The sequence below is a fragment of the Ogataea angusta genome (assembly GCF_019207475.1).
Source record: "Ogataea angusta isolate 61-244 chromosome Unknown 61-244_NODE_7_length_650817_cov_90.064852, whole genome shotgun sequence".
Classification (NCBI taxonomy): domain Eukaryota; kingdom Fungi; phylum Ascomycota; class Pichiomycetes; order Pichiales; family Pichiaceae; genus Ogataea; species Ogataea angusta.
Window position 1 is genome coordinate 161,036 of NW_025065221.1, and position 13,813 is coordinate 174,848.

At 55.9% G+C, this 13,813-nt stretch overlaps 9 protein-coding genes across 9 annotated transcripts; 3 read left to right on the forward strand and 6 right to left on the reverse strand.

Annotated features, from left to right (window-relative positions):
- Window positions 1–266: 266 nt before the first annotated feature.
- On the reverse strand, window positions 267–2,306 carry KL928_003507 (uncharacterized protein; the record flags this gene model as incomplete). The annotated part of the gene is made up of 1 exon (XM_043204102.1): window positions 267–2,306. The coding sequence occupies one exon, from the start codon at window positions 2,304–2,306 to the stop codon at window positions 267–269; it is 2,040 nt and encodes a 679-aa protein (XP_043058949.1).
- Window positions 2,307–2,474: 168 nt separating this feature from the next.
- On the reverse strand, window positions 2,475–3,905 carry KL928_003508 (uncharacterized protein; the record flags this gene model as incomplete). Its single annotated transcript, XM_043204103.1, has 1 exon — window positions 2,475–3,905. The coding sequence occupies one exon, from the start codon at window positions 3,903–3,905 to the stop codon at window positions 2,475–2,477; it is 1,431 nt and encodes a 476-aa protein (XP_043058950.1).
- Window positions 3,906–4,248: 343 nt separating this feature from the next.
- Window positions 4,249–5,151, forward strand: KL928_003509 (uncharacterized protein; the record flags this gene model as incomplete). Its single annotated transcript, XM_043204104.1, has 1 exon — window positions 4,249–5,151. The coding sequence occupies one exon, from the start codon at window positions 4,249–4,251 to the stop codon at window positions 5,149–5,151; it is 903 nt and encodes a 300-aa protein (XP_043058951.1).
- Window positions 5,152–5,207: 56 nt separating this feature from the next.
- KL928_003510 (uncharacterized protein) lies at window positions 5,208–5,645 on the forward strand (the record flags this gene model as incomplete). The annotated part of the gene is made up of 1 exon (XM_043204106.1): window positions 5,208–5,645. One exon carries the CDS (start codon window positions 5,208–5,210, stop codon window positions 5,643–5,645), a length of 438 nt encoding a protein of 145 aa, XP_043058952.1.
- Window positions 5,646–5,683: 38 nt separating this feature from the next.
- KL928_003511 (uncharacterized protein) lies at window positions 5,684–7,438 on the reverse strand (the record flags this gene model as incomplete). The annotated part of the gene is made up of 1 exon (XM_043204107.1): window positions 5,684–7,438. The coding sequence occupies one exon, from the start codon at window positions 7,436–7,438 to the stop codon at window positions 5,684–5,686; it is 1,755 nt and encodes a 584-aa protein (XP_043058953.1).
- Window positions 7,439–7,475: 37 nt separating this feature from the next.
- KL928_003512 (uncharacterized protein) lies at window positions 7,476–8,342 on the forward strand (the record flags this gene model as incomplete). The annotated part of the gene is made up of 1 exon (XM_043204108.1): window positions 7,476–8,342. One exon carries the CDS (start codon window positions 7,476–7,478, stop codon window positions 8,340–8,342), a length of 867 nt encoding a protein of 288 aa, XP_043058954.1.
- A 15-nt stretch (window positions 8,343–8,357) lies between these two features.
- KL928_003513 (uncharacterized protein) lies at window positions 8,358–9,610 on the reverse strand (the record flags this gene model as incomplete). The annotated part of the gene is made up of 2 exons (XM_043204109.1): window positions 8,358–8,922; window positions 9,078–9,610. The coding sequence occupies 2 exons, from the start codon at window positions 9,608–9,610 to the stop codon at window positions 8,358–8,360; spliced, it is 1,098 nt and encodes a 365-aa protein (XP_043058955.1).
- Window positions 9,611–9,740: 130 nt separating this feature from the next.
- KL928_003514 (uncharacterized protein) lies at window positions 9,741–11,672 on the reverse strand (the record flags this gene model as incomplete). Its single annotated transcript, XM_043204110.1, has 1 exon — window positions 9,741–11,672. One exon carries the CDS (start codon window positions 11,670–11,672, stop codon window positions 9,741–9,743), a length of 1,932 nt encoding a protein of 643 aa, XP_043058956.1.
- A 195-nt stretch (window positions 11,673–11,867) lies between these two features.
- Window positions 11,868–13,793, reverse strand: KL928_003515 (uncharacterized protein; the record flags this gene model as incomplete). The annotated part of the gene is made up of 1 exon (XM_043204111.1): window positions 11,868–13,793. The coding sequence occupies one exon, from the start codon at window positions 13,791–13,793 to the stop codon at window positions 11,868–11,870; it is 1,926 nt and encodes a 641-aa protein (XP_043058957.1).
- Between the last annotated feature and the right edge of the window lie 20 nt (window positions 13,794–13,813).

The following is a 13,813-nucleotide window of genomic DNA, read 5'->3' on the forward strand; positions in this document are numbered from 1 at the left end:
TCCTTGCGCCAAGTAGAGAGTCTTAAATCTCCACGGGTTATTAATCTACACAGACAAAGTTGGGAATTGTAGCAACATTTTATTTTAGCACTTGCAGCAGCCCCCATGACAGCCGTCATAGCCACACACCTGCAAGCGAGAGGTTCGAAAAGTTATAATTCCAGCTTTATCTCACTCCTCGAACGTCCAGCACAGTTATATCTCATTTATTGCAGATAACCCGATGCAAAAAACTTTCTATCACTGATTATACTAGTATACATCTATTAATCTTTATGAGGCAGCGGAACAATTCCAAAGCCGCGTTTCTCGAAACCAACCGGCTTTCTGAACGCACCGGGTTTGCGCAGCCCGCCCACAGTATCGGAGGCAGGCGTCTTGGACACAATAGACCGCACAGTAGGGGTGTTGGGCCTGGGTTCGGTTGACGGCCGCTGGTAATGCGGGGCCCGCGGCTGGTGCGACGCTGTGGCCGGGCGCACGTACGCGGGCTCGTGGTGTTCTGTCGTAGGTTTGGCGAACTTCGATAAGTGGTCTGGTAGCTTCATGAGGTCCGGGTCTATTTTCGCTTTTTTCGCGTCCTCGTGCTGTTTGGGCTCGGCAGCGTGTTTTCGTGCCGGGTCCATCACTTTGAAGCTGAGCGTTCCCGACTGGGCAGCGGGCCCGTTGAGCTGGTTATTGAGCGAGTTGACCAGGGAGCTCACAATCGACGGCACAAGGTTCTCGCTGAGCGACTTGTTGGAAACCACGTATGCGGCAGCCAATGAGGTGGCCAGCATGGAGACGGTGGCCAGCTTGTCGTCGCTCGGCACGGCTCCGCAGAGAGACTGGTATAAGGCGTGGATATTGGCGGATACCTGCGGATCGGCCAGAAGAGCCGCCACAGACTCGCAGCGGTGGTCAAGATCGTTGGACTGGACGAGCGGCGCGTCGGTGCCGTTTTTCTCGAGCCGTTTCCGCTTGCGACGCTCAAACTCCTCTGCTATCCATTTCTTCTTGATCTCCTCGTCTTCCGGGTTTGTGAAGATCTGGCCGGCTCGCTTGATGACGCGCGCGCGCAAATCGTTGTCTCTGTTCCGCTCGATATTAATCACCCGCCATCTCTTCTTGCGCTCTCTGTTCTCGATCCGGATACGCTCCTTGTCGTCGAGCTTGGGCGACTCCTGCCTGTCGTTGCTGTTTGGAGCGGTCTTGGCGAGCGACTGGCTGCTGCGCAGAGTGTCCACGGCCGAAGACACGCTTGCGCGGATCGAGTCGATTTGCGGCGGCGAGATCTGCTCTGCGATCTGTAGGGTGTCGAGATTGGCAAGATTGAGACTCGAGAGAATGGTGCGCAGGAACGAGCCCTCGGACTTTTTCGCGTACGATTGTGCCGGCGGAGACGCCTGCGGCGGCGTTCGCGAGATCTGCTTCGCGTAGTCCTGTAGCATTTTCTCGCGCTGTGCGGCGAGTGTGTCGGCTACCGACGGGGACTTATCGTCTGGCCGCTGGAACTTCTGGAACTGCTCCAGCACAGACGCCTTCTCGCTGCTCTTCACAGGGCCCGGAATCGACGTCGGCGGCGTCGGCACCGTGAACTGTAGAACGCTCGCCGGCAGCGGCTCCGCAGCGCTCTTCTGCGTCTGCTGCTTCTCCTGCTCCAGCCGTTGCCGCAGCTCGCGGTCGCGCTGTTGCTGCGCCAGCAGGGCCCGCGCCTGCTGCTGCAACCGCTGCTGCACAGCCAGGTTGATCTGGCTGCGCTTGCTTTTCGCCGTCTGTTTCTTCTTGAGCTTTTCGGCCGGCTCGGCGTCGTTGAGCGACGAAATCAGATGCTCTGGGTTCTCCATCGCCATCTCCATCGCCTTCTCCATCATTTTCGTCCATTGGAACTGCTCCAAGTCTGTCTCTGTGTGTTTTTTGGCCGCGCTTTTGTCCGGGAACAGGTTGGTGTCCACCACGGTCTGCACCATCTCGGCGAGGGCCGACTCGAGCTCCGGCTCGTTCGAGTCCAGCGGCAGCCCGAGCGACTCCAGCGACTCGAGCGGCTCAAGAGTGTCGACGTTTGACTCTGCTTGCTCGGCAGGCTTGACGTGGTCAATTGCCTCGGCAATGGCCTGTGTGAGCTCGTCGTCCGGCTTGTCGTCGTCCATGGGGTCGTCGAGGGCCTGGATCGCGCTGTTGATCTCGGTAAATAGCTGTTTGTCCTTGTCGGCGTGCAGGGCGTCCTCGATGGCCTGGCGCAGCTGGCTGTCGTCGAAGATCTCATTTTCGTCGAAGTGGTATGCGTCGCCCGGCTTGTTTTCGGAGGGCGGGATGCTGTTGGGCATCCTGGTTATCTAATCAAGAAATCCGGGGTAATATTTCTCAAAACACAGTCACACAAGACAGGTGCCAAAAATAAAAAAAAATAAAATAATTAGAAAATTTTCGTCTACGGCGACGTGCGGCGACGCGTCGATGTGTCAGGAATTAAGTTACCATTCTTATTTATTCACCTAAGCGTTATAAGTGGAGGCAGACACGTTACCACCCTTACCGGTCCAGTTGATGTGGATGAAGTCGCCGACCTTTCTGTCCTCGGTGGCGTACTCCGGTAGGATCTTGAAGGTGTGTGCTCCGAAGTAGTCTCTCTGGGCCTGCAGCAGGTTAGCTGGCAGCTGCTTGGATCTGTACCCGTCGTAGAAGGACAGAGCGGTCGAGAAGGCCGGGGTCGGAACACCGGCCTCGATGGCAACGCCGAGCGTCTTTCTCCAGCCGGCCTGGGCCTTGGCAATGGCCTTGTTGAAGAATGGGTGGAACAGCAGGTTCTCCAGGTCTGGGTTTTCTCTGTAGGCAGCGGTGATCTCTCCCAGGAAAACGGATCTGATGATGCATCCTCCTCTCCACATCAAAGCAATCGATGGGAAGTTGAGCTTCCAGTTGTACTCCTTGGCGGCCTCTCTGATCAGCATGAATCCTTGGGCGTACGAGATGATCTTGGAGGCGTACAGGGCCTGCTCGAGGTCGTCGACGAACGCCTGTTTGTCAGCAATCTTTGGAGCGCTGGTAGGGCCGGCCAGCAGGGTGCTTGCTCTGCCTCTTTCCTCCTTCAGCGCAGACAGACATCTGGCAAACACGGCCTCGCCGATCAGGGTGACAGGCATGCCCAGGTCCAAGGCGTTGATGGCAGTCCACTTTCCGGTACCCTTTTGGCCGGCAGAGTCCAGGATCTTCTCGACCAATGGGGTGCCGTCGGTGTCGTTGTAGGCAAGGATGTCTCTGGTGATCTCGACCAGGAACGAGTCCAGAACGCCCTTGTTCCACTTGGCAAACACGTCGGAGATCTCCTTGTCGCTGAAGCCGCCGACTCTCTTCATCAGATCGTACGCCTCGCAGATCAGCTGCATGTCACCGTACTCGATACCGTTGTGGACCATCTTGACGTAGTGGCCGGCTCCGGCGTCTCCGACCCAGTCGCAGCATGGCTCGCCGTCGCTCTTGGCGGCGATCGACTGGAAGATCTCCTTGATGTGTGGCCAGGCCTCTGGGGCTCCTCCGGGCATCAGGGAAGGACCGTAACGGGCGCCCTCCTCTCCTCCGGAAACACCAGAACCAACAAAGTAGATGCCCTTCTCCTTCAGCTCGGCGTATCTTCTGTTGGTGTCTGGGAAGTGCGAGTTACCGCCGTCAATGATGATGTCTCCCTTCTCCATGTGAGGCAGCAATTGGTGGATGAAACTGTCGACAGCATCGCCGGCCTTCACGAGCAAAATGACTCTTCTAGGTCTCTTGAGCTTGGCACACAGCTCCTCGACCGAGTGGGCGCCCAAAATGGACTTGCCCTTGGCCTCGTTGGCCAGGAAATGATCCACCTTCGACACAGTTCTGTTGTAGGCAACAACAGTGAATCCGTGGTCTGCAGCATTGAGGATCAAGTTTTGGCCCATGACGGCCAGTCCGATCAGTCCGATATCACCTCTGCGGGTTAGAGCCGTGTGTTTGTGTACTTACTGAGCTTCACTCATAATTGCGTTGATTTATTAAACGTTAACTTTTTAAAAAACATCGTCACTCCCCATTTATATTTATTTGTTTGGGCCAGCAGCAAGTTGGACATTTCGGCCTGGCCACCGCGCAAAATCGCCGCTGGGGGCCCCTGCGGGATAAAAAATTCTGGCGGACTATGCCGGAGTTTGTCAGCACTAGCCACGCCGGAGTACTCATGTCCAGCACAGACGGTGCAGAGATGTGCAACCAACTTAATTTTGTCTGGTCTCCCTATTTTCACTAATGCAACAGCTGGAGTGCGCCGTCGACACGGCCGAGGTGGAGCACGATGGATGCGTATTCCCCACGTTTCTGCACAAGCACAGCGGCGACTACAAGGGCCGCGTAGTCTTCATCCACGGCTACAGAGACATATACGAGCTATTTTTCGGGCTCTTCAACAGGCTGACCGCCAGCGGCTACGACGTCCATTTCCACTACCAGCGCGGCGAGGGCACGTCGCGGCCGGCCAACAACGTGCAATCCAGCAACGACGACTCGCGCGTCTACCAGGACATGGACTTTTTCATCAAACGAAACCTGGAGTCCGACGAAAAGGTGATTCTGATGGGCCATTCGATGGGCGGCGGGCTGGTTCTCAACTACAGCGCGTTCGGCACGTACCGCGACCGGCTGCTACTGACGGTCGCGTGCTCGCCGCTGATCGAGCTCTCGCCAGAAACAGCGGTGCCCAAGTACCACGAGTGGGCGATCCGCGCGCTGTGCTGGGCCGTTCCTCCTGTTCGGTACGTGCGAATCAAGACCCCACTTAAGGTGGAGTACATCTCGTCGTTGCCCGAGGTGCAGCAGTCTGTCCAGAGCAGGACGCCGCCGGCCAGACTCACGGCCACGGCGATCGAGGCGCGCGACTTTGTGCTGCGCGGGAAAAGACTGCTCCAGCCAGAACTGTACACTCGCTACAGCAGGGACCTGCCAATTGCCGTCCTGCACGGCAACGCCGACCACATCAACGACTGCCAGGCCAGCAAGAAGTTCGTCGCCAACCTGCACAGCATCGGGTGCACCCACGCAAGCTACACGGAGCTCGACGGCGCCGCACACAACCTCGCTGTCGAGCCGTGCAGCGACATTTTTTTCCACCAGCTGCTGAATATTCTCGACGCCAACCGACGCACGGGTCAATAAAAGATTTTTCTAGATTTATCGTGGTATAAAATCTCAGCACCCAAGCAGCTCTCGCCATGACCACCATACACAACCCAAACAACTGGCACTGGGTCGACAAGAACTGTCTCGGCTGGGCCAACGCGTACTTCCAGGAACAGCTGCCAAAAGTGCGCGTTGCGAGCGACAACCACACGCTCTCGGTCAGCAGCGTCAAGCCTGTGGCCGGAGACTGCGACGTGACCCAGCGCAAGGGCAAAGTGCGCTGCATCTTCGACTTGCAAGTGGAGTTTGTCGTCCAGGTCGACCGCGACGGCTCTGTTTCCGAACACACGGTGCGTCTCGTGGAGTTCGAGCACGACCAGCACGACTTCGAGTTCGAGGTCACCGGCGACGCTGAAAAAAGAGCCCTCGTCCGCACACACCTGGTGCCCGAGGCCCGCGCGGTGTTCGAGCGCTTCCAGAACGACCTGCTCGCGAAGTTTGAGAGCGAGCTCAAACACAACACCAGCTGACGTTCCATACATCTGTAGCACAATAAACGTCCCCTGAATCACCCAGCAAATCCCTCCGGCACGCCCTGCGCGTGCCGGTCGTCCCAGCGGCCAAAGTAGCACCCGACACCGCCCTTGTACACCGAGTTGACGCCGCCGAGGTCGATCTGCGTCCAAAAGTAGCCGCCCTCGGCAACGTGCTTGAGCACCTTGTACCCCTCGACCGAGTTGTACGGCACCCCGTTCGAGGGGTCGTAGTACATCGCGTCCTCCCCGTTGATCGGACACTGCTTCTTGGCCCCGTTGGGCAGGTAGATGCCCAGCGGCGCCGGCGTCGTGACGCTGATCACGTGCTCGTCGGTCTGCTTGGTCACGCCGAGATCCTCGACCGTGTGGTACGTCTCGCCGAACTTGGGCAGCTGCAGCAGCTTCTCGTACACGGCGTCGCGCTCCTTGGTGACTTTCCTGAGGTCCAGCTCTTTCTGGAAGTCGCGCTTGATTGTGTAGATGGTCTGGGCGTGCGGGTCGCGGTGCGGGCCGGGGACGATCGACTGCGGCCCAAATAGGATCGCCTTGAGCTCCAGGCGGGTGATGTCCTTGCGCAGGTGCGACTCGATGAACTGGACAGCCACCCTCTGTGGGGGGCCTTCGACCGGCACGCTCTTGGTCTCGGCCTCAGCCTCCTCCACAGCCTCTTCGACGGCCTCGGTGTCCTGCGTCGTTTCTTCCTTTACAGCATCCTCTTCGTTTGCTGTTTTCACCTCAGCCTCTCTCTCACCATTCAGTGTCTCGTTTATGTCCGCATTAGCGTCTCCTGTCTCCTCCTTGACGGCCACTTCCCCAGGTACTTCCTCCTGCTGCTCCTGCTTTTCCTGCTTTTCCTGCTTTTCCTGCTCCTCCTTCACCTCCTGCTTCATCCCCTCCCTCTCCTGCCTCTCGGCCTCGAGCCGAGCACGCTCGATCTCGCTCTTGCGTCTGCGGCCGCGTCTTTTTGTCGTCCGCCGCGCCAGCTCCTCTCTCTCCTTCTCCTCTCTGATCCGGTCCAGCTCGTCCTGCGGCGTCACCAGCTTGCCAAAGCTCTGGAAGGAAATATACTCCATCAGCCGGAACCGCTTGCTGTTCATCAGGTCGCGCTGTTTCTTCTTCTTCTCGACCTCCTGCTGGAAAAACAGGTTCAGCGACAGCGTATTCATTTCCTCTGTCACCTTCGCCTCCTCCAGGTTCTCCTCCAGAGTCTTCTCCACGTACTCCTCCCGCACGCGTGTCTTGGTGTGCGACTGGCGCTCCTGCATCTTGACCAGCTTTTCCTGGATAGCCTGTGTATTCTGTGCTGTGGTGGTTCTTGTCGAGAGCCGTCTGTCGCCCGTCTCCACGTCGACCTTGCGCCGCTTGCGCGGGGCCGTCGCAGCGGGCTTTCTCCGGATCGCCGGGATCTCGACCTTTTTCCTGCGCCGCTTCTGTTCCTTCTGCAATTCGCGCTCGCCCTCGCTCTCGTCAGTGTCCGACGCAGACAGCTCTGACGACGACAGCATTTCGTCCGATAATGCCTCGGGCGAGCCGGACTCGGCGCCCTCCTCGGCCGCGCCAGCCTCCCTCTCATCCTGCTCTTCCTCCTGCTCCTCGCTGTCCTCGCTCTCGTCGCTCCACTCGTTGTCCTCACCCTCTTCCGCAAACAGCAGCTGCACGTTTTCGTCCTCCTCGCCCAGCACCTCGTCCTCCTCGGCCTCTAGCAGCTTCTTGAGCCGCGACCCGGCGTTCGACCGCCGCTCGCGCGTCGCAATCAAACTCTCAAACTCCTCCTCGGAAGAAGACATAAATAAAAAAAATAATTTAAATTAAATTGAATTATTTATGTTTCTCAGAAGACTCTCGACGGCCATTTCCGAGGCCGAAAAATCACACTTCAACAGCCTCGCCGCGTCCTGGTGGGATACCACGGGCCCGCAGCGCATCCTGCACAAGATGAACCTCGTCCGCATGGACTTCATCAACGAGACCCTGCGCAGCCATGTCAGAATCAACGCCGGAGTGCCCGACGAACAGAAAACGTTTGTGCCCGGCTGGAACCACCACAACGTGCTGCCGGGCCCTGTGGCGGAATCCATACAGACGGAAATCAACAGACGCATCGCACAGGAGCTAAGCCGGCCGCGACTCTCGTGTCTCGACATTGGCTGCGGCGGCGGCATCTTGTCCGAATCGCTCGCCCGGCTGCCCATGGTGGCGTCTGTGCGAGGCATTGACCTCAGCCCGGAGGTGATCCGCGTCGCCGACCAGCACAAAGCGCTCGATCCGGCAATTACTGACAAAATCGACTACCAATTAAAATCAATAGAACAGCTCGACAAAGACGACCAGTACGACGTCGTCACCATGATGGAAATGCTCGAGCACGTCGAATATCCCGCGCTCGTGCTGCAGACGGCGATGCAGCACGTCAAGAAGGACGGGTTCCTGTTTCTGTCCACCATCAACAGAGACCTCGTCTCGTGGCTGACGACGATCGTCTTTGGCGAGTACGTGCTGCGCATCGTGCCCGTCGGGACCCACACTTACTCCAAGTACATCGACCGCCGCGAGATCGCCGAGTTTGTGGACGAGACACAGTTCCGCGTCGTCGACGCCAGAGGATGCACGTACGTCCCGCTCCGGGGCTGGGTGTTCACCAGCTTGCCCGACACGGGCAACTATCTGATGGCGCTGCAGCGAACAGAGTAGCTGTATATAGGCTAATCACTGCACCAGTTCGCCCTCCTTCACCGTCTCCTCCTGCTCGGGCTCGGCGGGCTCGTCCACAAACGTAGGCATCTCCAGGTACGCCGGCGTCTCGTCCTCGGCCACCTCGTCGCCCAGGGCCTCCAACTCTGCGTCAAGCTCGCTCTCCGAGATGTCGTCCGGCACGTCGTAGCTGCGGGCAAGCGAGTCCTGCAGCTCGTTGCTCTGGTCGATCAGGTCGAGCATCTCGTCCTGCAGCGCCTCGATCTTGTCGATGTCGATCTTGCCGTAGGTGCGCTTGAGCTCCTTGTTGCTGCTCTTGAGGGCGTCCACTGTGATCATGGTGTTTTTCAGGTTTTCGGTCGTCATCTGCGCCTGCGAGATGTTCCAGCTCTGCGCGTCGAGCTGGTCTTTCTGCGCCTCCAGCTGCTTGCGCTGTTTCAGCACCTTGAGCGCGCGCTGCTTGACGGCTGTCTTGCCCGGCCCGTCGCGCATCTTGGCCATTTTCTGCTGGTACGTCGCGAGCTCGGTGTTCAGCTTGGAGATCTTCACGTCCAGCGACGCGGCGCGCTCGTCGATGCTGCTGATTGCGTCGCCCAGCGTCGCCTTGGGCAGATTGTTACGGGTTCCAAATAGTCTATTCATTATTTTTAATAGATTTTTTTTTCATCCATGTACTCCAAAAGGTGCTTGATACAGATTATTTTCAGTCCGTGCTCCTGAGCGAATTTCGTGCACTCGGGCAACCGCATCATCAGCCCGTCGTCGGCATTGACCAGCTCGCAGATGGCTCCGGCCGGCTGCAGACCGCTCAGAACACACAGTTGCACCGCAGCCTCGGTGTGGCCGACTCTTTCTCTGAGCAGACCGGGCCGGGCGCGCAGCGGGCAGATGTGTCCGGGACGCAGAAAATCCGCCGGCTTCGAGTCCGGGTTCGCCAGCTGCCGCACGGTCAACGCCCTGTCGTGGGCACTGATCCCCGTCGTCGTGCCCTCGCCGTAGTCCACAGTAATCGTGTAGGCCGTGCCATGACGGTCCGTGTTGTGCGGCACCATGGGCTGCAAATCAAGGGCGTCCGCACGCTCTGTGCTCAGAGGCACGCACACAAAGCCCGACGAGTGCTTGACCAGAAACGCCATTTTTTCCTGGGTCACCTTCTCTGCAGCGATGATCAGGTCTCCTTCGTTCTCGCGGTCCTCGTCGTCCATCACAACAAGAAACTCGCCGTTTTTGTACGCTTCGAGCGCCTCCTCAATAGTGTTGAAAGTCATCAGGGGAAAATGCTAAGTTAGGAAATTTGAATTTTGTGGAAAGGCTATATTCATCCACGCTAAAGTTCACTTAATTTGATCTATTTTTTATTTTATTTTTTAGCTACCATTCTATTTTCAAATTAGTAGGTCACATTCGGTCAACTGGCGTGATGCCCAACACCCTGAGCCCGTTGTTCAGAACCTGTCTAACAGAGCTGAACAATGCCAATCTGGCCTCCAACACCCGCTCCTTCTCGCCCATCACACGTAACACCTTGTACGTCGACGAGAACTGGTGCGTCAGCTTGAACAGGTACGTCACCAGGGTGGACGGCTCGTGGTTTTTCGACGCGTACCGAAGAATGTCCGGATACGACACAAGAATACGCACCAGCGACTCCACTTTCTCGCGCTGAGTGGCCAACATGTCTAGTTTCTTTGCTTGCTCCGCTGGCTCCAGTCCTAGCTCTTTGACCTGTTCCTCGGTGCCAACGAGATTTTCAACAGAAAGATCGGCGTTGAGCAGTTTCTCCTCTGCAACGTTGCAATTTCTCTCGATCGACCTCAGTCGGGAATGGGCATATTGCAAGTACGGACCTGTATCTCCTTCTGTGGAAAGCATTCTGTCCCAGCTAAACTCGTAGTTGTTGTTTCTCTTGCCCTGCATGTCCTGGATCATCACTGCAGAAATTCCAACCAGGTCGGCCACAGCCTCCGGGTCCTCCACCAGCGTGAACTTCTCGGCATTCTTCTGCATGATCTCCAAAGTGGCACTTTTCACCGTCTCCAGAATATCGTCCAAAAACACAACGGTTCCCTTTCTCGTGCTCATGCCCAACACCAGGCCGAAGTTCACGTGCAGCAGCTCGTCCTTGGCCCAGCTGTATCCCATTTTCTCCAAAATGCGGAAAAACTGTCTCACATGTAAGTCTTGCTGCGACGCAATCACATAGATCATCTTGTCGAAATGGTACTTTTCCTTGCGCTCAATGGCGGCTCCCAGGTCACGTGTGATGTACAGCGACGTTCCGTCGCTCTTCTGAACAAGCACCTTCCCCAGCTTCTTCTCGCCCAGCTGCTTGAAGTCGATCAACAGAGCTCCTCTGTCTTCTGTCACAAGATTCTTCTCCTGCAGCTCTCTTTGCACTCTGTCCATCGATTCCTGGCTCACTTGCGACTCACCAGAATATACATCGTATTTGATGTTCAGCCGAGCATATGTGTCGATATATTTCTCAATCGACAGCGCACGGAACTTCTCCCAAAGCCCCAGGGCTTGCTTGTCTCCCTGCTCCATTCTCTTGAAGAAAGCACGTGCGGCGCCGTCCACGGAGCTGGCCTCGTCGAGAGGAACGCCTGTCTTTTCCGCCTCCTCCTCTTCGGCCTTCACGTCCTGGTTGACTCTGACATAGACATCAAACAGATGCTGAATAGGGTTGGACTCCAGCTCGGCCTCGGAGCCGTATTTCTCGAACCCAACAGCAAGCAGACCAAACTGCTTTCCCCAGTCTCCCAGGTAATTCATTCTGATGACCTCCCAGCCGAGCTTCTCGTACAGGTTGGACAGGAAACCACCAATAATGGTCGAACGCAGGTGGCCGGCATGGAACGGCTTGGCAATATTTGGGGAGGAGAACTCAATCACAACACGCTTGCCTTTGCCCAGCGGACAAGAACCAAAGTCCTGTTTGCGTTCAAGAACGTCCTTGACCACGTATTTCAATAGAAACTCTGGATTGAAGAAGAACTGCAGGAACTTGCCCTCAGGATGCACTCTTTTGAGATAGCCGCCTAGGGGAAACTTCTCAGCGAGCTCTTTGGCCAGAGCAACAAGATCGCCCTTCAATCTCAAACGAGGAAGAGGAACGATCAGGTCTCCATTTTCCAGAACAAGGGACCACTCCAGACTCTGGTATGCGATCGAGGCGTCAACACCGGTCAGTTCAGACAGCTGGTTGGCAATGTAGTTTCTGCACAGGTCCACGGTGTTGTAGTCTGGAAATGAGCCCGGAATGGCAGGAGGAGCCTGCAGCCTCAGCGAATCGAGCTTGGACGAAAGAGTATCCACGGCTGAAGTCATTATTGGTCTTGCTAACTGCGAAACTAAACGGGCGGGTCTTATCAAATTAGTCTTGTTCTTGTAGATAATCAAACAGTTCCTGGCAGTTTGATTAATCAATCTGTTCATACAAGGAACAAACAAGACTCACGATTAAAAAAATATTACAAAAAATTCAAAAAATCCAGGAAAGTTGGTTATCAAAAAATTCGTCTATTACCCGGACTCCTCTGTCTCGTCCTTAGCGCAGAGCCATCCGCAACTCACGTCCCATCTGGAGCCAGGAGCGTTGAAACTCACGTACTTCACAAACTTCAGCACAGACGAGTCTCTATACATCAGGCTCAATTTGTTCCAGCACGCCTGCGACTCGTAAACAACAGAATCTTCCCCTGACGCCTTGTAGATGGCAGCCTCGTCCTCGTTCAAGCCTTCCTCGGCGGTCTCCTCGGTCTCTGGCTCGTCTGTACCCATACAGAGCTCGTAGCCACCGAATTCGCCGCTCTCCCAGCCTGAAGACGGCGTCAGGTTCAATGTGGCCTCCAAAAGGCCGTCCAGAAGTCTGTCGTCGGTAGCAAGGTCCAGTTTGGAAGCCAGCGTGAAATCGTGGCCAGGACGGAACCGGCGCGCAAGGATCTGGTCGTGCGTCGGACGCAGTCCTGTCACGGCCATCAGCCATTTTTTAAAGCTCACGCTCTTGAAAAACGATGCTAATTCGCACAGCCGTATAGACACGTCGTGAATACTCGTCAGCGACGGGTTGTGCTTGCGCGCCTCTTCAAGTCTTTGAGCCACGTCTGGCTTCAGAAGCTCAAAGATGTTTTTTGTGAGCTCGAAATTCGGCAGCTCCGTGGACTTCACCTGGTTTATCTGTGCTATGCTCTGTGCGTCATCGATATTTTGTTTTTGCAGCCCGTCGATGTAGCAGTATCTCTGTTTGTGCGGCGGCACGGCGAGTTTCCACGGAAAGACGACCAGATCTTGTTTGTGGGGCATTTCTGGGTACTCGTTGAGCTCGAGCTGTTTCATCTGTTTTTTCAGGTCTCCCAAATATTCCTCGCTCAGGAACTTGTGCACGTCCACCACCGACTCCTCGGCAAAAATATTATTAAGACGCTCAATTGAGGCAGCGGTCAACAGCGATGGATTCATGTATTTTCGCAAGTACGCCAGGTCCAGCGAGGACAGATAATCCGACTCTTTTCCGGCAAGAGTGACTAGTTCCTGGGTTTCTAGCGGAGGCAGCTCGTTGTACTGAATTTTTGGGAAGTCGTACTCCTTGAGCTCCTTCGACTCCAGCTGCTGAAGCGTCGACTTGGCCTCTGTGCGTTCCTGCTCGCCAGGAATATAACCGTCCTCGCCAGCCTGAGGAATATGGAACCATCCCTGAATCGAGAGTCGCTGCTTGTCAACCCGCACTTCCTCGACATCATGGAAAGACAGCCCAGGCTGCACAGTGAAAAATGCTATTTGGTTGAATTGCGGTGTCAGCTTGCAGTAGTAGTCCGATCTGGGCACGCTTGGCACGACAGAGTCAAACAGTCTCAACGAGCCACCATAATGCGGTTTCCACGTTTTTCCCGGTTCTGGCATGTACAGAATGAAACTGACCCGTCGGGAGCCAATCACATCATCGTGCGTGAGCAAATGACAGCCCTTCGAGTACGTATTGATGCTCATATCGGTCTTCACTCCGCTGAGCTTTCCGCAGCCGGTCACATACGACACGTAGTCACGGAAAGTCTGCGAGTAGATGGCGGATCGCAGCTTGTAAAGACTGGGCAGCCGCTCGAGGTCCTGCTGGGTCATACCTGAGAGATTAGCGAGATCACCGCTCTGGAACACCTTGTAAATATCTGTCTCTTTCTTCTTGAAACTGATCTCAGAGATAATTTCCCTGCGAACATTGCGCAAAAGATCGTCGTCAATCAGGTTGTGGATTGTCCCCCATCGATACGGCTGCGAATCTGCGATCTGTTTCTTGAGCTCTTGTTTGAAATGATCATCAAAAATGTGCGACTGAAAGTAATCTTTCGCTCTGGCCTCTTCCTCGGGCGTCTGCTTGATACTGATCTGGCGCTTTCCAGCAGACAAAGCCGTTTCAGAGGCCCTTTTTTGGGGCAAAACCGACGACGAAGGCATATACAGAAAATCACCCTATA